The sequence below is a fragment of the Urocitellus parryii genome, chromosome 4 (genome assembly GCF_045843805.1).
Source record: "Urocitellus parryii isolate mUroPar1 chromosome 4, mUroPar1.hap1, whole genome shotgun sequence".
In the NCBI taxonomy this organism is placed as follows: domain Eukaryota; kingdom Metazoa; phylum Chordata; class Mammalia; order Rodentia; family Sciuridae; genus Urocitellus; species Urocitellus parryii.
In genome coordinates, this window is record NC_135534.1 from 9355893 (window position 1) to 9383643 (window position 27751).

The following is a 27751-nucleotide window of genomic DNA, read 5'->3' on the forward strand; positions in this document are numbered from 1 at the left end:
TTGATTGATTACAGCAAAGGCTGTACCCTCTGAACCTGGCTGTAGCCAAATAAAACTGTTTCCTGCTATCTTTGGTGCCTGCCTCTTTTGTCCCTACAACAACACAGAACATAAATTGCTCTATTCTACCCCCAGGACTTTCCCTTTCCCTCCTCCCCTCCCTTCCTCTGTTCCCTTTCCCTTCTATATTCATATATATTTTTCCTTTTTAAAAAGTATACTTGGTTGGGTTTGAGCTATAGCTCAGTGGTAGAGCACTTGCCTAGCACATGTGAGGCATTGGGTTCGCTCCTCAGCACCACATAAAAATAAATAAATAAAATAAAGGCATTGTGTGAAAAACCAGCCCCTACCTCAGAGCAAAGCCTGTCTAAGGAAGGGATATGACCTTTGTCCTTGGAAAGACCCACAGAGCACTCCTAGGCACATTCCCACCCTGCTAAGTTGTTTATCTACAAATAACAGGAGAGATCTGCTGCGCCAGGTGTCCTTGACTCAGTCAGGCTAGGTGGGGACCCATAGCAACCCCCTATCAGCCACCAATCAGCAACTTGTTCCCACCAGTGAATGTGCTAATCATGTTTTAGAGTTGTTATTTGATTTTCCCGCGGTGTGTGATGATTTGCTAAGAGATGCTGTGATGTATGTGGGGGTCCCTGCCTTCTCCAAAGAATGTATAAAACTGCTGCAAACCCTGGGCTCGGGGCCTCTCAGCGTCACCAGTTGCTGTGTGTGTGCGCGGAGGACCGAGCTAGCTCGCAAGAAACACCTCTTTGCTGTATACATCGATCTTGGTCTCTGGTGGTCTTTTGGGGGTCCCGAATTCGAGCTTAACAGTGTCCATCAACAATTAAAAAAAAAGCAACATTAAAATGATGCTGGTACACAAATGTACCTGATTTATGAATAATTATCTTGTTTCTAGCAAAATGGCTGGATTCTTTTAGTACTTGGAAAAGACAACCATACCACTTTCAAAAAATAATTTGATTTCTGATTTCTTCATTTTAATCATATCCTCCCCCCAACTCAGTCTACCCTCCCCACTCCTTTCCTAAAGGCCCTCCGTTGGCCAGGATGTCCTGACCACTGTTGAACAGCAGGCCTGTTAGCCGGCATCCTTGACCTATCCTTGACTTTAGAGAATTGTTACTAATATTTCACCATTAAATATGGTGATTATGGTATTCTGGGGATAGATAAAAGTTTTAGGACCAAAAATAAATTTTTTTTTGGCTTTTTTCAATTCACTAGAAGATTCCCCCCTCCCCTATTTTTAAAAAATCATGAATGACTGTCAGGTTTTATTGGATATCTTCAGCATTTGTTGATATAGCAAATTTAGTTTCTCTTCTTTGATGGGTGTATTAGTCAGGATTCTCTAGAGGAACAGAATCAACAGGAATTAGGATTCTAAAGGGGACTTAGTAGGTTGGCTTACCTGACCCGAAGGTGGATAGTCTACAATGGCCGTCTGCCGGCCAGGGAGTTGGGAGAACCAGTAGCTGAGCAAACCCCAGAACAAGAGGGATCAACGGGGCTATGCTACTGGAGACTGAAGGCTTCTGGAAACTTCCTGGAAAATCATTGGCACAGTCTGCTTTGGAAGAGTCTGATATCCTCAGGCAATTACAGCAGCAATCAAGAACCCGGTCAAGAATAGAGCTGGCATCTGTTGCTGCTTCCTTGTTCTTCTAAATTTCATTCATCCAAGCCACCATCTTAGTCACCACGCTGCCCTCTCTTAGGGAGGGTCTCCATTTAGTTCACTATCCCACATGCCAATCATTCCTGGATATGCCAATCATTCCTGCATACGCCCTCACTGACGCGTCCAGAAGCCTCTTAATCATCAGCATCTCTTAATGCATTCAAGCTGACAATTCAAATTAGCATTACAATCTGTTAATGAGATGAATCATGGTAAGAGGATCAAAGACCTAGATGGCAGACCAGAAGCTTCGTGACTGCTAGAGGAAAACACAGGAGAAACGCTCCAGCATACAGGTGCCGGCCAGCACTTCCCGAATAGGACTCCTCTAGGTCTGGAAATAACACCAACAAGCATCACCAGATGCATCAAATTAAACAGCTTCTGTACAACAGAAAGGTAGGGGTGGGATGGGAGCAGGACTCTGCCGGCTGCTCCTCTCACCAAGAATTGCTATCCAGAGAATATAATGAGCCCCAAAGACTCAAAAAAGAAAAAAAAATGATAGTAACCAGTTTAATACACAGGCAGATGAACTGAACAGACATTTAAAAAAAAATACAAAACGCCAACAATTATAGGAAAAAAAGTCCACCCTCTTTAGCCATCAGATCCACGCAAATCGAGATTCCAACTGCCTGACCCTGTGAGAACGGCAATCAGTCATCAAGAATTCCGATAGTATTAGACAGCTGGTGAGGGTGTGAGGAAAAAGGATTCCTTATGCACTGTCGGTGTAAATTTGTACAGCCACTACGGCAAATCAGTATAGTTTCCTCAAAAAACTAGAACTACCAGGAGATCCAGCTGTTCCACTCCTGGGTGTGAAACACTTGAAGGAATTCAAGTTGACACACTCTAGAGATACCTGCATACCTGCGTTTATCACTGCAGGATTCACAACAGCCAAGTCAAGGAGTCAGCCAAGGTCAATGGATAAATGATAAAATGTGGTGTCTATACCCAATGGAGTATTATTCTCGCACAAAGAACAAAATTATGCCATTTGTAGGAAAATGGACAGAACTGGAGACCATCAAGTTGACAAAATAAGTCAAAATAAGTCGGAAATGTATCATGTTTTCTCTCATATGTGAAGGAAGGAGGGGGAAGAAGGAAAGTAGAAGGGCAACCTTGAGGGTAGGGGACGGAGGAAGAGAGGGTCAGGAGAGGAACTGGGGAGTGGAATTGACCAAGTCGTGTTATATGTGTGTATGATTGGACCACAATGAAATCCGTTATCCTGTACCATTAATATGCACAGATAAAAAATTGACAAGACTCTCTAATGTTATCCGACCTTAAAGTTCCTAGAGTAAATCCCATCGGGTGTTGTTGAAAGTTTAATAAGTACATTGCTGCAGCCCCAGTCTTTTTTTCAGTCAGAATTTTTAGTTTTCAGCATATATGTGGTGTTAGATGTATGTCTAAGAATTTAATTTTTTCAGTTACTTAGAGTTAGCTTTAGGTTTTTGTGGGTGGCCTTTAATAAGTTGAGGAGGCGATCTTCTAGTACTCATTTGCTAAGATTTATTTGTTTAAAGTGCATGATGTGACACTTTGCCAACTATATTTTTTAGTAGAAAAACAATAGTTTATTATCATTTTATTATTTTGTGTACTCGTTGGTCCATTATAATTATACATGCAGTGGGGTTTCATTGCGACATATTTGTGTACATACATGACACAATTCCCCCGTGTTTCCCCTCCTCTTGTTTCCCTTCCTTCTACTCTTCAGGGCTTCTTTCTATTCAGTATATATATATATATATATATATTTTTTTTTCCATGGATGCTGAGAATATTTTGAAATCAGGAGTGGATGCTGAATTTTGTTAAGGGCTTTTTCTGCATCAGTTGATATGACCGTGTGACTTTTGTTCTTTATGTGGGTAATGTGACATATTGCACATTTGATTTTCAATGATCGGGTCACTCTTAGGTTCCAGGGATCAAGTCCATGGGGTCATGTGGGAGTGTTCCTTTTGAAAAGAGCTCAGTTTGATCCTCCGATGTTGTCTGAGGATTTTTAACCTCTGTGTTCATGAGAGATGTTGATCTCTGGGTGTATTTTTTAATACTCAGTGGTCAGATTGGAATGCTACTGTAAATGGATGAGACGAAGTGTTCCCTTCTCTGTTTCCCCAGAAAGTTTCATGGAATGGGACTGTTTCCTCCTCGTTTTGCTGGGACAGCCATCTAAACCTGGATTTTATTTTTTCAGTGGTGATAAACTAAAAACGCACTCCAGTCAATACTTGCAGAACTTTTCAGAGTATCTATTTAATCTAGAACCATTTTGGTCATTTGTGATTCTTAAGAAATTAGCCCATTTAATCCCAGTTCTTAAATTTTTATTATGATATTATTTTTTTCTCATTTAATATCTGCCAAAGCTTTTCTGGAAGCCCCTCTTTCACTCTTCATATTGGTAATTTGTGTCATTTTTCCTTTTTGGCTCTGTCAGTCTCACTAGAGGTTTATCTTTTGCTCTTTTAGAAGAGCCAGCTTTTGGCATTGCCGAATTTCTCTATTGTTTTCTGTTGCTCACTTTATGGATTGCTGCTCTTATCTTCATTTTTTCCTTCCTTCTGCCTATTTTGCACTTATTTACTCTTTTCTAACTTCTTCAGATGGAAACTCAGTATCCTGACTTTCAATTTTCTTCTCTGCCAAAATATGCATTTAGTTCTATCAAGTTCCTTATCAGTCCTGCATTACCTAAACCTCACATGTGTTGATGGTCTGTATTGTGATTTTTTTTGTCATTTAAAATATTTTAGTGTCCATGGAGACTTCCGATTTGACACATGGGTTATTTAGAAGCATGTGGTCCAACTGCACATTGGACAAGTATTGCACATGATTCTTATATTCTTCTGTTATTGAGTTCTAGTTTAATCCCATTTTTGGGAGAAAGTATACTCTGGATGATTTCCTGTTTTTTAATTTGTAAGGTTTATTATTATTTTTTTCATCATCTAGAACAAGAGCACATTGTGTACGTTCTTGGGCACTTGAAAGCAGTGTGTGTTCTGCTGTTGTGGGGGAAGTGATCAGTGGATGTCAGTTAGGTCCGATTACTCGGTGGTGGTGTTCAGTTCTCCTGGGTCCTCGATGGTTTCCTCCCATGAACTCCATCAGTTACGTGAGAGGAAAGTCAAGTCTCCAGCTGCAGTGGCTTATTTGCTGTTTCATTTTTCCAGATCCTTTTGACTGCACCTGTGTTGAAGCTGTGGATGCCTGCACGCTTGGGATCGCTGTGTCTTACGCATGATGATTGAACATTCCAGACTGGGGACAGGCACTCCTAGAGAGACCTGCCTACAAGGTTGGCTTTTAGCTGAGTCTGGAAACTGGGCAGGTCAACCGTTGCCTGCACTAGTATAAACCTTGCCCTCAGTGATCACAATGACTCAGCATGTCCAAACCACCTGTATGAACAGTGAGGTCTACATTGCATGCTGCCTGCCTTCTGGGAGTCCCGACCTCCAGTACAGGCCAGGCAGAGGGGAACTAGGTGACTCTCCATAGACCCAAACCATAGACTGCTACTCTTGGGATCCTCTTGGGTAGACAACCCTCCACGCGTGTTGTCACAGCACATCGATGAAGAAGTTGAGTGATCCCATGTGAATCCTCTGGAAGCTCGCACCTGGCTTCCTCAGGAACTCTCCCCATGGGACTTTCCCTCTTGCCCATCTTGCTTTGTGTCCTTTGCCTCAATAAATCTCAGCTGAGGGTGCAATTATATGAACACAATGGGAGGAAGATGGTTGAAGTCTCTCCTTGTGGAGGTGCAGGGGTTGGGGCTCAGAGGGTGGAGTGATGTGCTCAGGTCACTTGGGTGCAGAGGCTGAGCTGGACCCTCCCCTGCCTGTAGCCCTCATGAGTCACCCCAGGGCCTCCCTCTGCTCCTCGTTCCCCGCCCTGTCCTCACTCTCAGCACTCCACCCAGGGCACCGCAGCGTCACCAATCAATTCTTTTTCTATTCCTCTTCCCTCTTCAGGCCTGATCTCATGGATGAGTTCTCCCTCCCCAACCCTTATTCTAGGCTCCCCAATACCAAAAGAGGGGTCATCCTAAGTCCTCCCGCTGCCCCACATTTCCTCCCTCAGCCCCATGGCCCACACTGCTGCCACTTCCAATCACAAAGTAGAGTCCCTGCAGACCCCAGGAGTCTCTCCCGATTTCTTTCCTCCTCCACCTCCTGTCTACTAACTGAATCAGGGCACTTCCCTTCCTGCTTCCACTACCCCCATAGCCTCCTGCCAGCTTCCCCACCTCCTGTCCCTGCTGCCCCATACCCAGTCCCCAGACCACATGCCCCTCCTCACCAACACTTCCCCCCTCCCTCCCCTCCCTGGGCTCTGCCCCAGGTCCACCCAGGGCCTCGACCTCCACTCACCTCATGCTCCCTCTGGCCTCTGCTCTTCTGCACCCCTGGGTCTCCCTGCCCCAACCCCCTTCCCATGCCCACTCCCCCTCTTCACATTCCCATCCAGACTCCTTCCCACCAGGTGCCTCACTGCCCTCTGGCTCAACTGGCCCTCTCTGGGACCCAGGACCCCAAACCCATCATGCAAGGATCAGAATGGGCCACAATTCCCTGCACCTGTCTGAGCTCTCTCCAGCCTCCAGGAGAAAAACTCCTGGGGGCTTGGCCTCCCTCCCTTCGTCTCCAAGATCCACCTCAGGACCTGACTTGGACTGCAGCAGAGCCAGGCCTCCTGTCCACCTCCTCCTGCACCCCAGCCTGAGTCAGCCTGTCCATCAAGCCCCAGCAAGGCTGAGACAGCAGGAGGGAGTTTCCCTACCATCCTCAGTTGCCCAAGGCCATGGCCAGGGCACTGTGAACAGAAAGGAGCTGAGCTCTGAGGTTGAGCCTCTGCCTCCATGAGGACACAGGGCAGGAGTTTTCCTGGGGACAGGGCAACACAACACCCACAACTTCCTTTTTCCAAATTATAAAACATGCCCTCCAGGAACTGTTCCATTTCTTAGAATTATAAGAACCTGGCCTCTTCCTTTTCTAATTCCCATGATAGGGCTGAACTCAACCCTGCTGAGAACTTCTCTAACAGAAAGTCAAGGTTGGACACTTCAGGGATCACAGGTTGAGGCAAGGATCACCTTGAACTGGGAGGAAAAGACTATGGAAGGAAGAAGAGGGACAGGGGTGTTCTCTGGGGCTTGGAGAGACCTCCAAACTCTCCTCACAGAGAGGCAGGCAGGGAATTAGCTCACCAGCCAGAAGCCCAGAATGCAGGCTGAGTGTGGACGGAGTGTGAGCCAAGGCCCAGATACTCCATCTCTGGGTGCAGCCACTTTTAACAATATCACAGCCCCATCTCCTGAGAGGAGGACTTGGTGGGCACTGCCAGCTGAAGAGATGGCAGGGGAGTTGGGCGCAGGAACTTCCTGAAGTGTGAGGGTAGAGGGAGAAGCAAGGGAAGGAAGAGCTGGTCCTTGCTTCCTCCCCAAGCCCCACAGTGAGGATGCTGAGCTGCCCCCAGTCTCTCCCACCCCTTGCTGTCTGGACTGTCCGGGATGTGAGGTCTCTAAGTGGGTGTCGGAAGAAACAACTTATTTGGGGCTTGGGTTGGGTAGCACACTGGTGTCAAAGAAGCAGGCTCTTCACACCAGCTAGTTAGGGATTAGGTTCCCTGCTGGGCTAGAATGAATGCGCTTCTGATCCTGGGTGAGGGGAAGCCCTTCTCACACTTCTGCCCCTACAAGTTCTCCGGTTTTCCCAGTGTGGGGATGTGTCCTTGGTGGCTTGTTCCGGGTGGTGTGGTTGGTTTCGAAGTTGGTGTGGTTGGTTTCAAAGTTGGTGTGGTTGGTTTCAAAGTTGGTGTGGTTGGTTTCAAAGTTGGTAGAAATATCTGCCTGTCGTGGGGATGTTTATATCCTCATTGTGGGGTGTGTCTGTGTGCTCAGAGGCCCTCCCTCCTTGGAACCCTCGCTGACACTCACCAATAGTGTGTGGTCGTTTTTCTGGGGTTTGTTTCCAGTATCAGCACTTGCTTGTTTCACTTTCTCTCCTCTCTATCTGAAACTTGGGCATTTTGGAATGTTCCCTGACCACAGATGCCACCAAATTCTCCTGAATGCACTTTGAGCGCTGATCTCTCACCCCTCCTGCTGATTTCCATATCTAACTGACTCTGGACCTGTGCCCTGTACTTGTTGGAGGGTTAAAATTTTTATGTGAACTTTGACCTATGTTTTCCCCTATTGGAAGGCTTGGATAGGTGGAGTTAAGAAAAAAATAAAACTCAAAGCTAAATAAAAGAAGCTGGACATCCAGCCAGCAACACTCCACACTTCTGGACAGAACGATGAGTTGGGTGAGTCCCCAGAAAGGGTTTTGAAGCTTTCATTTAAAAATAACAGTGACAGTCTGTTAGCGTGAATATGTGTGCTGTCCTTGTTGGCTCCAGCTCAGGTGTAGAGGGGATAGGGATTGGGGTGGGGGACAGGTGGGCTGCAGGTCTGGGGCTCTCACACAGCAGGAAAGGAACCCTGGTTTGGGTCCAAGAGCCCAGAGGCTTCCCTGCCTCAGCTGCTGCATGGGGTTTGGTCTCCTGAGTGCTGGCTGCCTCCTGGCACCTCGCTGAAGGCTTGGCTTTACCCAAACCAGGCTTCAGGAAACAGGTTGTAAAGGAGGAAACGGAGAATGAGATTCCAGTTAAGTCAGAGTGGGGAGTGTCCACAGGCTGAGAAGGATTTAAATTCCAAACCTTTTGTTCTGTTTCTTATTTTAATTAATTCCACAATCATATGTGAATGTATTTGCCTTGTTTAAAAAACCAAAAGCAGAAAATCAAAGGGAGACCAACAGAAAAAAGGGACGAAGGTGTGGGAGGAGGGGAGTGAGGGGGAGAAGTTAGGGAGTGATATCGGCCAAAATATATTGGATTATTGGGTGCACGTGTGTATAGGCAACAAAATGCTCATCATTATGTACAAGTGTCGTGCACTGTAGAAGATGTGGAAAGAGAATTTAAGAAGAAAGAAAGAAAGAAAGAAAGAAAGAAAGAAAGAAAGAAAGAAAGAAAGAAAGAAAGAAAGAAAGAAAGAAATCCAAAGCAAAGTCGAAGCCATGAGCAACAAGGACGGCAGCCCTTCTCCCAGGCTCCCTGCTTCCCATCAAGCAGCTTGGGGTGCTCTCTGCCACATATGTTTCTGTGCATTTGCACATGTATACAGCCACCTTATAAGTATCTGTTTGTAGCTTTAGGTTTTGTTGTAGTTTTTAATTGGGTTCCCTGAGGACACTAAGACTTTATTCTATCTTTCCTTTCACTTAGATGTGTTTACTAGAACCACTGTGGTGTGCTTCAATACATGTGTGGGTTTTTTTTTTTTTTCTTTTTTTTTCAGTACTAGGGATTGAAAGCAGGACCTTGTGCAAGCTAGGCAAGCGCTCTAACACTGAGCTATCTCCCCAGACCTTTTAAAATCTTCAACATGGGACCACATATCCCTGGATTACCAGGCTAGCCACAGACTTGTGATGCTCCTGTCCCAGCCTCCAAAGTCACTGGGATTCCAGCCATGCCTGACCACTGCTGGCAGTTATTATCTTTCTGATGCTCCAATCAGCCCACCTTGGGTCAAGCTGACTCCTGATCCTTGCTGCCAAGGACTTGAACTCCCAGGAGATCTCCCACCACCTCCAGGCAGCTGCACCCTCACTTTTCTCTGCAGGGCGCACTGGGCCCAGAGGCCCGGCTCAGCTGAGTTTGGGGAGGGCAGCTGGTTGCCTCAGAGTGTCCCAGAAATGCAACTTGCTCATGTGAGCTTCAGAAGAGAACCCCTCCCCCTCTGACTTCCACTACATCCTGTCTTTATTTTCTTGATTTTGGCCTGGAGCCCATATTTGAACTTCCCCCAGCTTATCTGGAACCTTCTGGAATTGTTCAGGCATAAATGTTGGAAACCCTGAGATCTCGGTTTCCATCTGGCTCTTCTGCTCTCTAGGAAAGTTCCCTAACTGTGCTGAGACCCATTCTCCTCATCTATCCAGGAGGGTGGTGGTAGTTATTGCTCGAAGGATGATGAACAGTGGGGGTCAAGTGTTCTGCGGTGTTTGGCAGGTTGGGCTCTGTACGTGGGCACTCTGTAACTCACAATGATCACTGAGGCCCAGGCATATGGCTGGTGGCCCTTACCAAGGTGATTTTGACATCTTTGGGAATCATATCAACATTTGCTGCTACAAACATGCTCTGTGCATAAAATGTGCTCTCTGCAGCTGGTGCACATCACTGCCCCACACTCCTGTGCTGCAGATCTACTGCCATGGTCCCTCAATGACACCCTTCCCATCTCCTTGTCCCTGAGCACCTTTCCAGGCTCACAAACATAATGTAACTGGAGAGGGGAGGCTTCCCACCAGTGAAAGGAGAGGTGTCTCTTCTTTGATTCCTACAAGTGATGAGCAGAGGGATTCTGTAGGCTAGAGCTGGGGCTTCCTGCAGATCAGGTTCTACAGCATTCCATAAAAGCACCCCCCACCCAATCTGTGTCTTGTTTTTCTGTTACAGAACAGAACACAACTAAAACTTGGAGACCTAATTGAAATTTCTCGCTTTGGCTATGAGCACTGGGCCATCTATGTGGGAAATGGCTATGTGGTCCATCTGGCTCCACCAAGTACGTAAGGTTTCTCTATTAAACACAAGGGCTGAGATCAAGAGTATGTACACAGGCACAGTTATGTGCTGGTCCTCACACTGCCTGGCACAGCAGGCTCTCAATCAGCACTTACTGAATGAATCATGCTCTTTGCTCTGACTGTATCTCTGCTAGTCCTCATTATCAGTGAGTTCAGGGAGAATTGTTGACCTGTTTCCATTTTAGAGCAGGTTCAGTCCCAGTTGATCCCACTGTAGTTGATGAGCATCCCTCCAAAGGTCCAGTTCCCTGTGTCTGTGGAGTTCTGCAAGGTCAAACAACAGTAGAAGGAGTTGATCCTTCCAAGAGTTTATACCTGGCTGCAAAGAGCAATGGACAGGTGAGGGCCTCCAACCTCCCCAGGGCCAGCCTGGAATCCTGGCTCTTGGGCCTCCTTTGTGACTTGAGCATTCGGCTTCTCATCACTCAGTTGAGCTCCACTTTAGAAGAGCAGGGATAGGGATTCCTGTCTCCCAGGCCGTGAGGGAGAGAAATGAAGGAGGGCAGGGAGAGCCTGTGCAGGGCATGGCCAGGTGTGGGGCCTCCTCACTCTCTGGCCCAGCATCATGGCTTTAAGGGACACGTGGACATGCTGGAAACCCCACTCACCTGCACACAGAGGAACACTGTCCAGTCCTTCAAGTCACTAGTAGAGCTGGTGTGGACATGCACCTGTGTGCACATAGGAAGTCAGTCAAGTGGGAGACATTGAGACCTTCTGTGGCACCTACAGCAGCTCACAAACTCATGGACTTTGAACAGCAAATGACACAGAGCTCAGCTCACAGCAGTGCTCACACTCAGTTGTTGAAGCGTCATTGAGGGAGTGCATTTGTCCCTGAGCCTGGCCACTAGGAACCTGCCCCCCTTAGGCTGTGCTGCTGCGGGGGCTCCCTGGTTGGTGTCCAACCCCTGGGACAGCAGCAAGGTCCTGCTCACAGCAGGAGAGGGAGGTCTGTCTGGGTTAGAGCTGGCTCTGGGGAAATCAGGACAGTGTCCAGTTAGGGCTGCATGTGGTGGGCCCTTTGTTCTTGTTGGTTTTTTTGTTTGGCTGAAGCCCTGGTGGTTGAACCCAGGGTGCTCTAACCCTGAGCTACATCCCAGCCCTTTTAAAATTTTACTTTGAGTCAGGGTCTCACTGCATTGCTTGGGCTGGCCTCAGACTCACATCCTTGTGCTTCAGCCTCCTGAGTGTCAGAGGATACAGGCAGGTGCCCCACACGGTGCCTGGCTCTGGGGTTTTGGTCTACATTCAGTCTGGGTGTCCTCTCTATTTCTGTTTAACAATCCCCTCTGTTGGTCAGTTTCTCAGTTGGACCAGCAATGGGACTAATCCCCAAGATTACTCTTGTCTTCTGATGTTTGTCCTTCAGGGGACGTCCTAGATGGTAAATCAGGACTCAGCAGATCCTTCACATGGTTTTTGTGAATACAGTTTTGGTGGCTTAGTGCTCATAGAGGTCATCTTAAGAGCATGTGGCTGCTGACAAAGTTCATGTCTCTTGAGGATACGCCACATGTAGGGAGTGTTGTTACTGCAACAAGGTGAGAATAATACCAAGGGCCTGGAGAACATTCCAGAGCCAGGTGTCAAGGAGCCCAGAGTTAACCAATTGGTTTGGGAGGTGGGTCCACTGATCACATCTCCTTGGTCACATGAGGTACCGGGATCCATCCTTTAGATCTTTAAGATTCTGGGTGACAACCCTGAGTTTATTATCTTAGAAGCAGCATTTTGCCTAATAAGTGCTTTGTTTCCTTCCATTGAGCAGTTAGTCGATCAAGGAACCTTTCGTTATGGAGTATTGAAGCTAAGCTGCTTATGTCAGGCTGTCTTCCTTGAAGAGAATTTAATGTATCGTGAGAATTTGTTTCAGGCCTTGTAGAAATATAGGTCATGGGTTTTTCTAATTTAGAGACTCCCATTAGAGTCTTGTGCTCCCATGAGAGCCCAAGAGCTGGGGTTCCAGACTGGTTCTGGGAGTGCTAACAGGGTTTGATAAAAAAAAAACCCAACATACAGAGTTTCTCTTCATAATCAGCTTTGGAAGTTCTTGAAACATTCACTTATGGAGGAATATTTCATGCATAATGATCTCAAGGTGAGAATTTGTTTGGCATTTCTAATTTGTATGTTGTTATTGGGGGTGAGAAATATTCCAGGCTGCAGCGTCCAGATCCCTTGGATTGGAAATATTTGTATATCTTATTACCACAAATAATGAATAATCCAACATGAAAGAGACACAGAGAGAGAGAAGGAGAGAGCAAGAGAGAGTGCATTTCCAGGTGGATCCCATTACCCACCACCAAGTGTATTAGGAATATCGTGATTATTCTTGGCATCTTGGCATTGGCACGATGTCAGTTTGAACAGCAGTGCGTTAAACCAGGGTAAAAGCATAATACATTTTTATAATCTTTATAAAAATGTTCCACGAATTCTATACCCCAACAAAATATGATTAATTCCTTCTCCAGACATGCCCTGAATATTGGTCTGTACCGTGTGCACACCTGCCCTCTGCCTCATATAATACTGCTACAGAAACACTCCATGTACTCACAGAGATTCCATTGATTTCAACTATGGTTTCAGCCAGTTTCTTAGTAGCATATTTGAAGGCATCATTTTCATTTTCTAATTTTAGTTCTGAATCATTCAACACTGGACTCCAGGACCTCCCATGTGAATCATATGAAAGGAATTAATGATAGAGCAAATCCAGGACATGTCTGAGTTAGGTCCCAGGACACTAAGATTTCCCAGGTGGAGGGGGCGGACAGTGAAAAGCATTGCAGCCACCCTGAGCCACCCCTGGGTGGAGGGCTGCTTACAGCACTGCTCCAGCTGGGAATGAGCGCTGGGGGAAGACGCTGTCCAGAGGAGGAGGACAAAACTTTGTGAAAACCACTTACTCTCCCAATTTGGCACTGAGGCTCTCTGGCTCGAGGCCAGCTCTGATTCACTGTGGCCCTGCCCAGGCCTGAGTCCACTGTTTCCACAGGTGAAGTGGCAGGAGCTAGTGTGAGCAGCATCATGTCCATCGTGGCTGAAAGAGCCATAGTGAAGAAGGAGCTGCTGTCTGTGGTGGCTGGAGGAGACAGGTACCGGGTCAATAACAAGCACGATGACAAGTATGACCCACTGCCACCCAACAAAATTGTCCAACAGGCAGAGAAAATGGTGGGGAAGGAAGTCCCCTATTCATTGACAAGTGACAACTGTGAGCACTTTGTGAACACGCTGCGCTATGGAGTTTCCCGCAGTGACCAGGTGTGTCCTCAGCCTGTGTCCCCTTCCCTGCGATCAGATCATTCCCAAGTAATAAGGCGTGGGCACCTGCTGAGGGTTGGCAGTGTAACTGAGTTGGAGATTGCCCGGGAGTGGGGGTCAGGGAAGCTGGCAGAGTGAGCAGTGGGGTCCAGGAGAAGGGGACCCTGGTCATATTGTGTCCATTTTTTTCTGCACAAGGTCAACAGGAAACCCTTCAGCTTTCTTGGGCCAGCTGGTTCCTCTCCTTACTCTGCCAGGGTCAGTCTGTAGCCTGAGAGTAACCATTGACTTTGTGTAAACCAACAGGCAAAGCTGTGTTCCAAAAATCTTGATTTCTTTTCATTTATTTATTTTTGTAGAAACATATGGCAGCTAGATTTAAACAGTCAGTCAAGGCTTGGTTTAGCAAGTCTTGGTTTAAAAGGACTTGAAGTGCTGAGGCTGTAAGTCAATGGTAGAGCACTTGCCTAGAGTTTATGAGACCCTGAGATCAATTCCCAGCACCATACACACAAAAAAAACTTAGACAAATTATGTTATACATTTTTAGTTGAAAATCAAACATTTCAAAAATCATGCAAAATATGAAATATTTGTGAAGGATGGATTTTTTTTTTTGCTTTTTGCACCCCTGATTTCAGTACAGATTTTCTTGAAAACCTTGGTATTGCAAAATTAGCTTATTTAACGAATGAAAAATGACTTTGGGATAATTTAAATAGTCAAGCCAGGTGTCAAATCAGATCACTTTTTTAGTCAAAAACTGACAATTTGCCAGGCACATTAGTGTGCACCTTTAATCCCAGAAGCTCAGGAAGATGAGGCAGGAGGATTACCAGTTCAAAGTCAGCAACTTAGTGAGTACCTAAGCAACTTAGTGAGACGCTGTCTCTAAATAAAATATAAAAAAGAGCTGGGGATGTGGCTCAGTGGTTAAGTGCCTCCGGATTCAATCCCTAGTACCAAAAACAAAAACAAAGAAACAAACAAAAATACGCTGACAATTTTTCAGTTGAATTGAAGGTGTTAATGCTCAGGCCATGGTGCCACCTCACTTTAGAATTCTAATCTCAGTGGGAGGTGGACCTGGCAGAGGGCCTCCCTCCACATGCTGCTTTGCTTCTGGAGGCCTCTTGTTGGGGAGCTCTGTGTTCTGGAATTTTCCCCCTTGGTGTCCAGGGATGTTTGAACCTTGGCCTGTGCCCCACCATTCAGGAGGGCAGGGACTGGCTCTTTTCTGGTAAGGTAGGAGAAAGGCTGTGGTAAGGAGGGGAGGTGGGCAGGGAAAATCCATCCCTTCTGGAAGAGAGGGCCCCAGGCTGGAACCCAGGCTGGTAACTGAGAACTGCCCGTCAGCTCTGGGCACTGGGGTGAGACCTGCTTTGTTGCTGTGACCTTGCTGAGTGGGTTCCCCTCCTGTTAGCTGGGGAGGGTTGATGTGTGTCTGGCCTAGGGGTGGTTGCTCAAGGGTTTGTTGTGGTGGGTTGCTTTGTCATGTATCTAAAACCACTTCCAAAGTTGCAGGGAAGCCCCTAGGATCAGTTTTACCTCTGGGTGTATTAGGGGTGGTGGGCTCTCTGCTGTGCTTCTGAGGGTTCAACTTAAGCAAGCCTGGGGTACTCGGTAGTGGCTGTGCCATTTAGTTTCTCCCTGGCCTGGGGTCCCTCTTTGGGAACCTCTTCTGCAGGTATCTCAATGACTCGCCTGTCTTCTCCCTCTCACTCCTTCCTTCCCTTCTGCCCTGCCTCCATAGGAAGCTCCTCCTCTGCCCGTCTCCAACTCACTTTCTCCTTGTCTGTACACAGTGTGCTGTGGGCCCTGCAGAACTCTGGGCTCCTAGTGACTCTGCCCACATTTTGTACTGATAGACCACTGACCTCTAGCATGGCCCCTGGAACATGAAGCTCTGTCCCTAGAAAGTTCCCAATCCCCCTTCATATGACTGCTTGAGAAAGTTTGCCTGTCAAGAGAATGTGCTATTTTTTTCCCCCAAACAACAGTAGATGATAGACCCAAGACTTCTCTGTCTTAGTGCATTTACTAAAATGGGCTTATAATTATGCATCCTTCCTCTGACTCTGTGAGACTCAGATTGATAGACAGGAAGATCACATAGACATAGATAGAGACCTTATTATTCAGAAGTGTCTTTCTCCAGGGTCTGAGAGGGATGCCTTTGGAATGTACTCATCAGAAAACAGGGCCTTCTGCCGTCTCCTCAGGACGGTACAATCCTAACCCATTAGTTGCAGGGAGCACACTCAGCCGGCCTCACTGCATTTACAGGGACCTCCCTTCATCATTTTTCACCTGACTCTAGCGACCCCCATTTGCCCACCCCTGCTCCTTCACCTCCCTTTGAAACACCTGTCACCTTTGCACCATATACAACAGAGCCCTGCTCACGGCCAGTGGTGACTGAATGAAGTCTGAGGTCACTGCTTTGTCTGAGGTCCAGCTTCATTTCTCCTTAGCATCTGGAGGTGATCGAGTGTCTGTGGTAAGATGGTGCACTGTTGCCCTTTCTCTTCCCCCGCCTGCACATGGTGCACTCCCCAGAAATCTCTTCTCGCGTCACTGATTTTAGTTTCCTTCCCTGGCTGTGAAAGGCATAAGCAGAGCTGAGCCTGGTCACTGGCCAGCCGTGTGGTTTGAGTGAGGTCTCTCCACTGGCCACCTCAGTCGTCTCCAGCTGGAAGGTAGGGATTAGAATGCCAGCCTCACGGGGTTGTTGAGGGAGGTAAGAAAATTATAGCATTGGACAATGACCAGCACAGGACAGTGAACTGGAAACAGCCATTCTTATGGTGTTTGTGGCCCCTGGGTTCCACCTGTGTGCAAGATGGCCCCGGGGTGGTGGTTGGCCATGTCAGTCATTTCACGCCACCTGTGCCGAAGCAGCAACCATCAAGGTCCCCCTCACGTCCCCACTCTGTCCTTCAGCAGGACCCCTTCCCTCTCACACACAAGCAAGGCCTCTCACTGCACAAAAGCCTGTCCTCAGCACTGCTCCCAGTCCACCATTTGCTCAGCAGCTAAGTCACTAGGTCCACCTGTGCCAGGCAGTGGGCTGAGCACCAGGGACACCAAGAACACCTAGGTGGGTCCCTGTCCTCAAGCCCTGGGCAGTGGGAGTTCACAGGAGTCATTCCCCAACTTGGCATCTGCTTCAAGGCTCCCTATCGGCCACCCCTGACCTAGAACATCTGAGCCCTGCCACTGTGTCCTTCCCACAGCCACCCCATGGGTTTATCATGCTTTAAACACCTGTAGGCTGCATCTCGTTTTCCTCCTGTGAGATTCCAATCTCATACCTGAGACTCAGTCCTGCACTCATTCCTTCCTGACAGGGACCTCCTGTCCTCTTTCCTGGGTGGCCTGACCTCTTGGGATCCCCCCTCCCTGCCAATAGTTGTTTCCTCTGTGATGTGGTGACCAGGACAGGGAGCATGTTCCTGGTCCAAGGAACCTGCAGCCCAGGAAAGAGGTTCCTTGGACTAGGATCTCTGCTCAGACTCCTGATGTGACCCCGCCCCCTGTCTTCTGTTGCAGGTGACTGACACACTCACTGCGATTGGTACTGCAACAGTTGTCCTGGGTGTTTTTGGCCTCATTGGGATGGCGGTCGCCAGAAGCAAGCGTGAAAAGCAGTAAATGCAAGGCTTTATCTTGGCGGCACCAGTTACCTTGGGGGAGTTTGATCAAGCCAGTGGGAATGATTTGGTTTACAGATTTCACTCTTTTGTAATCATGAGCACTTGGTTTAGTGGAGCTCAATCAAAGCACAGGAAGCTGTTATCTGAAGGAAATGCTGGCTGCATGGCATCAATTCTATTAAAGAGCTGATTGCACAATGTCATGGCCTCAATGTGTGTGTTCCCACCCACCCCAAATTCATATGTTGATGCCCTAGCTCCCAATGTGGTGGGGGGTGGGGGGGCCACTAGGTTTAGAGAAGGTGGTGAGGGTAGGGCCTCTATAGCGGGGTTAGTGTCCTTCTATGAAGAGAGACTGAGAAACTGATATGACTCTATTTTTGAAAATAAATAAATAACAGCAGCTTCTACCTCAAGGCCTGTCCTAAGGAAGGGGGCGTGACCCTTGTCCTTGGAAAACCCCACAGAGCCTTTCTAGGTCCATACGCACCTTGCTGAGTTGTTTGTAAATAACAGGAGAGATCTAAGGGACCAGGGGTCCCTGACTCAGTTAGGCTAGGTGAGGACCCATAGCAACCCCCCTAACAACCACCAATCAGCATGAGACAGGGAAAATACCTGGGATGCCAGATGACCCCCCAGTGGTTTATGGTGGTAGATAACATGTTGGGAAACCCTGTAGTTTAGCACGTACACTGCTCATGGCTTAAACCCATCAGTTCGAAGGAACCTCCCTCTTGTACTAACCAATCACCCTTACCCAACTAGTTCCCACCAGTGAATGTGCTAATCAATGTTAAGAGTTGTTGTTTGACTTTCCTGTGGTATGGAACGATTTGCTCTGTGATGTTGTGACGCATACAGTACCCCCCAAACCTATAAATCTCACTGAACAAAGGGTCAGGACTCTGGGACCACTGCTTCGGGAACGGTTGTGAGCCCAGGCTCAGCTTGCAATAAAGACTCTTGTGTGATTGCATCGGATTCGGCTCCTGGAGGTTTATTGGGATCCCACGAATCTGGCATTACAAGACCAGAGCTCTCTTTCTCTCCCTCTGCCCTGTGCAGCCCCAGTGAGAAGGGGCCAACTGCCTGCGAGGAAGAAGGTGTCTAGACACCATGTCTGCAGCACCTTGATCTTGGATTTCTCAGGTGCTGTGGCTTCAATTTAGTCTTTTCCTTCCAAGTCCATGTTCTGCTGAGAGCATATGACAAGCTGGGACCAGGGCTGGTGGGCACTGATCCTGCCGGCAGGCGGCAGGCGTGAGAAGTTACCAGGAAGGACGGCTGGTGGCTGTGTAGCTGGGTGCTCAGGTAGGGTGGCTCTTCCTGTGCTGTCCTGGCGCGTCCTCAGGTGGAGTGGCTGCTGGGAGGGAGAGGCTGTGCTCCAGCCCCCCGAGCTCCCTCCACTGCGGAGCCGGCTTGCTGGCCCGTCTGAGCGTTGGGCTGAGAAGCTATGAGTGGGGACTGGGGGCTATTTCGTCCCCTCGGACTCCACAGCTCCCAGTGAAGAGGCTGGGAGAGGCTGTGGAGCTGTGGTCGCTGCTTTAGGACGCCGCCACCTTCCAGGCGTTTAGGTCACCCCTGTCCTCACAAGCCCTCCTTTTCGGCATGCTTCCCGAGTCCTCTGGCCCAAGAGCGCCCATGGGAGGAGTTGGCCTTGGAGAGAAGGACCCATCTCTAGGGACCATGTGGAGAGAGGCTGCGCTGCTCCTCCCGAGGGCAAAGACCTACCTCCTGCTTTTCTCGCTGCCGCCAGTCGGGGTCTCCGGAGTGGGGAAATCCTGTGTCCTTTTTTCCTTTTTCTGGGATGACTTCTTACCACCTTTATGGCCTAGACTTTAAGATCAAACCCGTTGAATCACAAGGTAAGAAGGTCAAGCAGCAGAGGGGATGCAGCAGGTCAGGAGGAGAAGTTTTGGAGACATCAGGAGGTGGCTAGGAAACACAGATGGCAGGACAGTGAAGACGCGGGCGGAATGTTGCTAGGAAACAAATCGTGAGTCTGATGTCCCTTTTCAGAATAGAGTATTTAGCCTTAATTGGGATGCCAGATCCAGTGATAGTCATTTTAACTATCGTCCTTCCCTTTGCCCGCCCCATTTTTAAAATTAGACAATCACCTAGTCTGTAACGCCGGGCTCCTCCTATCAGATCAAGGGGGCGGTGCTTGCTGCCTTAGGGGTTAAAACCCCGCGGACTGCCTGCGCAGTGCGCTTCCCAAGCACACGGTTCTGCAGACTAATAGTTGGCCTTGAGGAGCTACTTCCCAGGGCACTTGTTTGATTCCTTGCTCCTGGGTATTTCTAATAAAGGGTGCTGAGAAAGATAAAAGAGTTGTACTTAAAGGAGTACAGATGGCAAAGGAGCCTGGTATTAAGATTTTTTTTGAGACTATTAGAAACGCAAATATAAATATTGAAAAAGCGTTCCTTACCTTAGCTGAAGAGATCTGTCTAAAGGCCACGGTAAAAGAGCACAATAGTGAAAATGTAGATTCTCAGCAGAGGAGGTGTGACAGGTGCAAGAGCAAAGGTTGCCCAGCCTTCTCCTGCTCCCCCTGTTGCCGCTTGCCACCCCTTTCTTTTCTTGCTACAAAATTAACCACTCTGTCCATTTTAAACTCTGTTAAACAGATATTTTTGTTCCCAGCATATCTATTCAATCTACCTATTTTATTTGTTCTCCCATGTGTGACTGCTTGCTGACTTTAGTATAATTTTCTTCAAAAAATGAATAGAAAAGTCATGTGTGTGACTTCATTTTTAAATGTCCTTGCTCAGCCCACCACTGCATTTCAGCTGTATCATTGTCCAGTTCTTACCAACATCCAAACCTGTGTAGGTAAATGGATGGAACTGGAGACTATCATGCTACGTGAAAGAAGCCAATCCACCAAAGTCAAAGGTCAAATGTTTTCTCTGATATGTGGAAGCTGATCCAAAATGTAGGGGGACAGGTTAAAAAAAATAGAAGAAAGACCAGAGGAGAAGACAAAGGGGAATGAAAGAAAGGAAAGAGTAGGGAAAGACAGTGGAATGAATCTGACCTAGCTTTCTTATGTACATATATGAATATACCACAGTGAATCTCACCATCATGTACATCCACAAGACACACTAATTAAAAAAACAAACAAACAAAAACTAGGGCTGGGGCTGTAGCTGGGTGGTAGAGCGCTTGCCTAGCATGTGTGAGGCATTGGGTTTGATCCTCAGCACCACATATAAATAAATAACTAAAATAAATGTATAAAAAAAGCCAACATTATTAAAAAAAAAGATCAATAGAGTAGAGGGAAGGGAACGGGGTGGGAGGAAAGGAAGGGAAGGGGAAATACTGGGGACTGAATTAGAACAAGTTACATTCCCTGCTTTTATAATTGTGTCATAGTATAGTCTATTGTTATATGTAACTAAAAAAATTGAAAAAAAAACCCTATGTAGCAAGGAACATGGGGTTGGATTCTTTGGACACAAGGTGAGTGCAAAGTAACAGGATTTATTTGAGTAATGGAAAGAAAGATGAGCTCTCAAAGGATGAGGGGTCCCAAGAGAGGGTACCGGAGATGGCTATTGTCTAGGGGTTTATATGAATCTTCAGGGTTAAGAAAGCTAGTTCCATACCCAATCCTAGGTAAGGTGCTCAGAGTTTGTGAGCTCTTCATGCACTTTTTAGTCCAATCAAGTTACCATGCCCCGCTGCTTTTTGGTGGGAGTTTAGGTGCCAGGCAATGGGTGTGTCATTATCAGTTTTTCTGCTTACATGGAAGTCAGCTTGACCTTGAAATGGCCTGGTTGGGTCTGTAGTTTCTCAGCCCTGCTACACAGGAACCTGACCTGGAAGGAGCCCAAGTTTCTGCCTAGCCTAGGGACAATGTGCTTGAGTCCCTATAATCTATGGATGTGTGATAGCAAAAGCCCAAAGCCAGGAAAACACTCATTTTTGCCTTGACTATATAAATGGGGCCAGTTTTGTCCTGTGCCTTATGTGGAAAGGAACTCTTTGGGTTTTCCATTTTTGTTCTGGTGGAAGCATGTGCAGGAGACGTCATCCAAACATAAACTGTAAAAATGTGTGAGGTTGGTTTGACTGTAATTTTCACAGTAGTTAATAGAAGACAAAGGGTAATGCGGAAATGGTGACTTTGGTTTGCTGAGTCCTATCTTCCATGGCCTTGATATTGAAAACTTTACCTGCCACCAGTTCTTCTCCTTGGCCACTTTTTCCTTGTCTGTCGTCTTCCTGAATGCTGCTTTATTTGGTTTCCCTCCCCCACCACCTCTTGGTATGAGTGACTTAAAATTAAAGAGGCACACTAGTAGATTTGTCGAGTTTAACATAAAGCATTGCTGTAATTTGCAAAGTAAACAGAAAGATTCTCACTGCCAACCATCAAATGTCACTTAATTGCTGTCTTCCCTTCCTATACCTTCTCCCCTAAAACCTCTGTCCCAGATTCCTTCACTGGCTGTTTGACTTTTTATTTTTGGTACCAGGGATAGAACGCAGGGGCACTTAATCCCTGAGCCACAGGGTTCTCACTAAGTTACTTAGGGCTTTGCTAAGTTGTTGAGGCTGGCTTTGAACTTAGGATCCTCCTGCCTCAGCCTCCTGAGGCAGTGGGATGACAGGTGTGTGTCACCGAGCTTGGTGCCTGTTTACTTCTGTGTACCTCTTCTGCACTTTGTTCTCTTCCTGCCGACCCATTTCTATGACATGCAAGTGTTAACTGCATGCACTAGTGTTGCAAGGTGTTATGGTTTGTCTTTCTCATTAGGTATAGATCCTGTTCACTCTCCTAGAATCACTCTCTTAATCTAAAGATGCACTAGTCTCCATTTGGGCAACTCCTCTGGCAGTTTGCTAACCAGTAAAGATTATTTTTTTTAAGGCAGGAAAGAGGAGTGGGTTTTATTTATTTATTTTTTGAGAGAGAGAGAGAGAGAGAGAGAGAGAGAGAGATAATTTTTTTTAATATTTATTTTTCAGTTTTCAGCGGACACAACATCTTTGTTGGTATGTGGTGCTGAGGATCGAACCCGGGCCGCACGCATGCCAGGCGAGCGAGCTACCACTTGAGCCACATCCCCAGCCCAGGAGTGGGTTTTATAAACATGTTTGCCAAATGTATTGCGATTTGTCCTCTAAAGGACAACTTTTCTGTGTTAAGTTGTCTTTACCTTAAGATTTAGAAATACTTTAAAGTTCTGGTAGCCTGAGTCTGTCGCCACCCACTGAGATAAATCAAGCTGAGTCATCGTGGCTCACACATAGAAATATTTGGCAAATAATGATATCCAAGGCACTGTAGAATCTGAATGAGTTCATGTTAGCCAGGGCCCCAAAACCTCACCCTTAGTTAATAGTGAAAACACCTTTCAGATCAATTTTCACGGAACACATAGGGATTTATTAAACAGGTGATCATTAAGGAGGCACGGGGCTGTTTGTCCACCCTGTCCTGGAAGCCAAATGAAGATATGTCCTCTTGCCTTTTGGGCGCTGTGTCCATGCCTTGCATGAAAGCTCCACTCCAGGCAGGATTCCCTTGCTCATATGTCAGTAGAATGTGGGATCTGATAGAAGGAAGTAGGTTACTGGGGGTATAACCTGGAAGGCTATTTAGGGTTTTCTTGTCCCTCTCTGTGCACTCATCTCTCTCTCTCTTCTCATGGCCCTCAGCTGACAGATTTACTCTACCACGATGTTCTGCCTCACTTCGGGTCAAATGCAACGGGGTAAACTGACCAAGGACTGGACATCTGAAACCAGGAGCCAAAATAAATCTTCCCTACCTGAATATTTTTCTTCAGGTATTTGTCACAGCAATAACGATGACACAGATCTCTAAAATATTTTATGTAGGGCCCGATGTAACGTGGGGCATGTTGCATCAGAAAAGAGGAAACCTAACTTGCTGGCTGCTACCCGCTTCCCAGTCCTGGGGCCACAGGTGGCTAAGGTAGCGCCTGGCGATTAGCCAGAAGGCATTGCTAGTGGGTTGTGATGAAGAATCGGACCACCTCTAGGATAGGCTCAGAACCCTTCTGCCTTCCCGGACAGCTCCTGTCTCCCATTACTACCTGTAGGATGGGTGTACACGTGAACTCTCCCCACCCTGCTGCCCTTTACCCTGATTGGCCCCTGTACATCATATTAGCTGTGTGTGTTTTCTCAATAAACAAGATCCTGCTTTGACTGGTCTCCCTGGTGCGTCTGATTGTCCTCTGGCGAGGGAGGGCTGGGTATGGCGGCCAGTCGACCTTTACCTTTCTTGGCCCGTCCTGGTCGGGGCGTGCTCCCCCAATCTCTCCTGTAGGTCAGGAGGGAACAGGGGGCTAAAAACCCCAACAATTTAAGCCAACGCACGTCCCAATGCTAACACTAAAACCATCATCACTGAGTGGTCATTTCTAGTCTCCGATTATGCTGATTATCAAGTCCTTAATATTTACAAGAAAAACTCATCCCCAATATTCAGTGTGCTGACTAGAAAAATATCTGCTGATCAGAGGTAAATACAGTAACCACCCTATTCAGCACAGTGTCCTGAGGAGATTTCAGGGGGCAATTAGCCTCAATCCTTTTTATTTTTATTTTTCAGGCACTTGGGAAATGTGCCCTGGGACTGAGCATGCTATCTTCTAGAAAAGTCTCAAGGGAAGAGCCTGACTGGTCCTGCCCAGAGAGAAAAACTGAAAGGGAATGTATAAAGGGGGCAACCTGTGGGTGCCAACATCTGCCCTGAGGGTAAGAGGAAACGCTGAGGGGACCCCCACCTCTGACCTCTTGCTTCCACTCTGACCCTCCCTCCTTCAGGATGGGCACCGGCCGCTGTGCCTCCCTCGCCTTTGCTAAAACCCTTCAAGCCAGACTACCCAGCTGTTGAGTAGGATGCTCCCCAAGCAGCTCATTGTCCCATATGACAGAGGAAGGAAGTCAGCTCCAAGGTCAAGCGCTTTCCCCAAGGTGACAAAGCTGGAAGCTGCTGGAACCACCCAACAGGAGCTCAGTCAGTTACTTTCCTCCTTTCTGGTTTTCAGACATCACACAGCACAGAAGGATAAACACATTTATGGATTCTCCTCTAGCCGTGAGGGAGGGCTAGCGAGAAAGGGGAGGGGCTAAGGGCTGCCATGCAGACAGCGGGGATCAGGAGATCAGAGGAGCTGGTGGGTGGTGAGGTCCGTCTCGACTGGCGTCTCCACAGTCACTTCTGGCACAAGATTTCTGTGGCTGCTTCAGGTTTTCACTGTTTCTTGGTGTCTGCTCCTCAAGAAAAAAGAAAATTCCTCTTCAGCTGCGCCCAGGATACTGAATAACAGAGGGCTATTCTGTCCCCATTATGAGAAGTTCCACCTGCAAAGCAAGCAGCTCTTGTAGCATCCTCCTTTACCCTCCCCAGGACCTGGAGGTCCCAGTCATTGCCCTGCCTTCCTGAGGCCCTACTCACTGTCCCGTCTCCCAGGGGAGGGGGACCCACCTCATCTTCTTCTCTCCCTTCCCCTGGTCAGCCCAGATCACTCAGTCCTGAGGTCTCCATTTCCTGAATGATGGCTACTTCTTCGTGTTGGGCCTATCTGGGTTCATCCTGATCATGGGCCTATGGAACGCTGGAGAATCAGTTTCCTGGATCAGGACATTTGTTCCTGATTTGGGGCAGACAGCAAGAGCATTTGTGTCTGGCTTCCTGGGGTCAGAGGTCTGGGGTCAGACTGGAGCCAGTTTTCTAGTCTGGGCTCTACCTGAGCTTCGCCCCTGCAGAGACAGGACCAAGGCAGGAGCTGAGGGGAGACAGAGGAGACCCCAGACACCAGCGGTGCACTGTGCACTGCTCACAAGTGCAGCTCACCTCAGTTCTAACCTCTGACTCCTCTCCACAGCTCCACCTGGATGTCCATGGGACACTTCAAGCATCCTGTCACCACACAAAACTCTGGGTTTACCTCCCAGACCTGCTCCTCCTGCCATCATATCCATCCCATGAAGGCCTCCTGTCCACCCCATGAGTCAGGTCTGGGGTCCTGGAGGTGCCGTAGTGTGGCAATAAGAGGCAGCACTCCAGTTAGAAACAGCTGGGGTTTGAATGCAGTCTGCCGCTTCTTAGCAATGTGTCTAAGGGCAACAAAGTTGAAGGGCTGTGGAGGGGTAAGGAATGGCAGCTGGACACAGATCTTACGTTAAAATGTTCCCTAGCTCTTGCTGTAGATCCATGAGGCTTGAGCACCCCTGGCCTGAGTACTATTTGGGAGCTCAATAAAAATGTCATGCTTCTGGGTATCCCCAGACTCTCCTGAGGGTTCACAGGGCTTTAGGAGCTATTTCTGGGGTGTCTCTCAGAGGTGAGGAAGCCCACACCAGAGCTGGCCAGGCCCTCTGAAGTCCTTGATCCATCCTTTCCTCTGCATATGGGAAACTGAGGCCCAGAGGGGGAGGTGACCTCCCTAAAGACCCCCTGTGGATTAGTAGCAGATCTGGGGTTTGAGAACAGACATCCTGACTCCAAGCCCACAAAAAAAGTCTCGAAAAGGACATGTTTACATCACTCCTGGTGATTCTCCCCTCTGGCTAGAAAGCCTACTCAGCCTTACCCAAGCACCCGCCCCCTCCAAAAGAGACAGATCACCCACACAGGGTCTTACCTGCTCACTGTGCGACTTGCCATATCTCAGATGGGTGACAAAGTGCTCACAGTTCCAGCCCAGAACGTTGTACCATATCTCCTTGCCAATCAGCTTCTCAGCATAACTGATGATTTTTTCTGCAGACAGTGGTTGGTACATGTCATCCAAGTAGTTGTTGATCTGATAGGAACAGCCCCGTGCCACATCCTCTAGCTGCTCCCGTTTCACCATGGCCTTGCCTCCCTGGACAGAGAAGGGGCTGGAGGAGCCACCTGTCGGGTTCTTACCTGCAAACAGAGACATGCTCATTGGGAGCTGAAGAGGAAGGTGAGGCACAGAGAGATGCGCATAAGACAAGAAAAGGACAGAAGGAATCTGCTGTTGAGCTTTTGGGTTTATCATTTCACCAATGTGAGTGAAGGACCCACAGATTTTGCTGTTTTTCTGTTAATAAGACCTGAGAATTTCCTCAAGTCAGTGGACGTTGTGATTGTCAGTGGTGGCCACGGTATTCTACCATGAGCAAGTGCATCCTTTGTATGTCCACCCCCTCTTGCTGGTCATGTAGGTATTTGACCATTACAAGTGATGACGATGAAGTGTTTCTTATTTGGTCATCTTTGTATGCTTGTGTGTTCAGAAGGAGAGCAAGTTGGTTTCACTAGTCACCATTCGCCAGATAAGATGCTGTGCTGGTTTTTCATACCCGACTAGACTGAATCTCCTTTTTGATTTTTCAATGGAAAATATGATCTCCATTTAACAAGCACTGTTGGACCCAGAGAGAAATTATCAGATTTTTCTGTGCTAAGGAAAGTATTAGAATCAGGATGTGAAATCGCTTCTCCCAAGCCCTAGAGGTCGGGTTCCTTCCCCTGGGCTGAGCTCTGACTTTAGGGAATTCTTGGTGCCAGTGTCTTCTGTCCAATGACCTGGTACAGTTCTGGGCACCTAGGATCACAGAAGAGCTCTGGATGGAGTCCAAAGTCTGTCCGAAGGTGTGTCCCGACTTTTTAGAGATAATAAGCCTAATAAGCTAATAAGCCTAATGATTAGGCATGTTCCTCCCCTCCTCCCATTTCCATTTTGAGCCTTGATGTTTGCACTCAGAACCCTCTAAAGAAAATCCTCTTTAAAAGCTATCCACAGCCTGTGAAGCAGCCTGTGTCCCTACTCCCACGTGCCGTCTTACCATTCCTCTAAAGTGTTATCTAGATTAATCGTTCTACCATTTACCATCAATTCAGGCATTTTTATAACTTTGCTCAGGGAGGTGATCTCTTGTGAAAAGCTGATAAGATGGCAATATATTGTTCTGAGAGTGAGACAACAATATCCTGGGCACGCAAATATGGTGAAAATAGAACAGCCGTGGTTATGGTGGCATTGCCCTTGAGGTCAGGAGCCAGTCTGCCCTTCATTTGGCAGTCTTTTTTTTTTTTTTTAAGAGAATTTTCTTTTAGTATTTATTTTTTAGTTTTTGACAGACACAGCATCTTTGTTTGCATGTGGTGCTGAAGATCGAACCCGGGCCACACACATGCCAGGCGAGAGCGCTACCGCTTGAGCCACATCCCCAGCCCACATTGGGCAGTCTTATTCCAGCATCTGATTTTTTCTTTCACCAACTATCATACATCTGCCTCCTGGTTTCTCCTCTTAACGGGCTTTGCTGCATCTATTCCAAGAGTTCAATAAGTCATCAGCAAAACTCAAGGTGGCCGATTAGAGGAAGGCTGCAGTTCCAGTTGCTCGGGGGCTCGGGATCCAGGCAGTGGGAATGCCGCTTCTCAG

General features: G+C 47.5%; 1 protein-coding gene across 1 annotated transcript; it reads left to right on the top strand.

Moving 5' to 3' along the window:
- The first annotated feature begins 8056 nt into the window (after positions 1-8056).
- Positions 8057-17375, top strand: LOC113177520 (phospholipase A and acyltransferase 2-like). Its single transcript, XM_077796898.1, has 4 exons — positions 8057-8065; positions 10268-10376; positions 13406-13674; positions 17227-17375. The coding sequence occupies exons 1-4, from the start codon at positions 8057-8059 to the stop codon at positions 17326-17328; spliced, it is 489 nt and encodes a 162-aa protein (XP_077653024.1). The 3' UTR covers positions 17329-17375.
- Positions 17376-27751: the final 10376 nt, after the last annotated feature.

Bases quoted from the DNA above. Each gene is read 5' to 3' on its own strand.
- LOC113177520 (XM_077796898.1), top strand. The intron at 10,377-13,405 runs GTACGTAAGGTT...CTGTTTCCACAG, and splicing joins GGTCCATCTGGCTCCACCAA to GTGAAGTGGCAGGAGCTAGT. The intron at 13,675-17,226 runs GTGTGTCCTCAG...CTTCTGTTGCAG, and splicing joins GAGTTTCCCGCAGTGACCAG to GTGACTGACACACTCACTGC.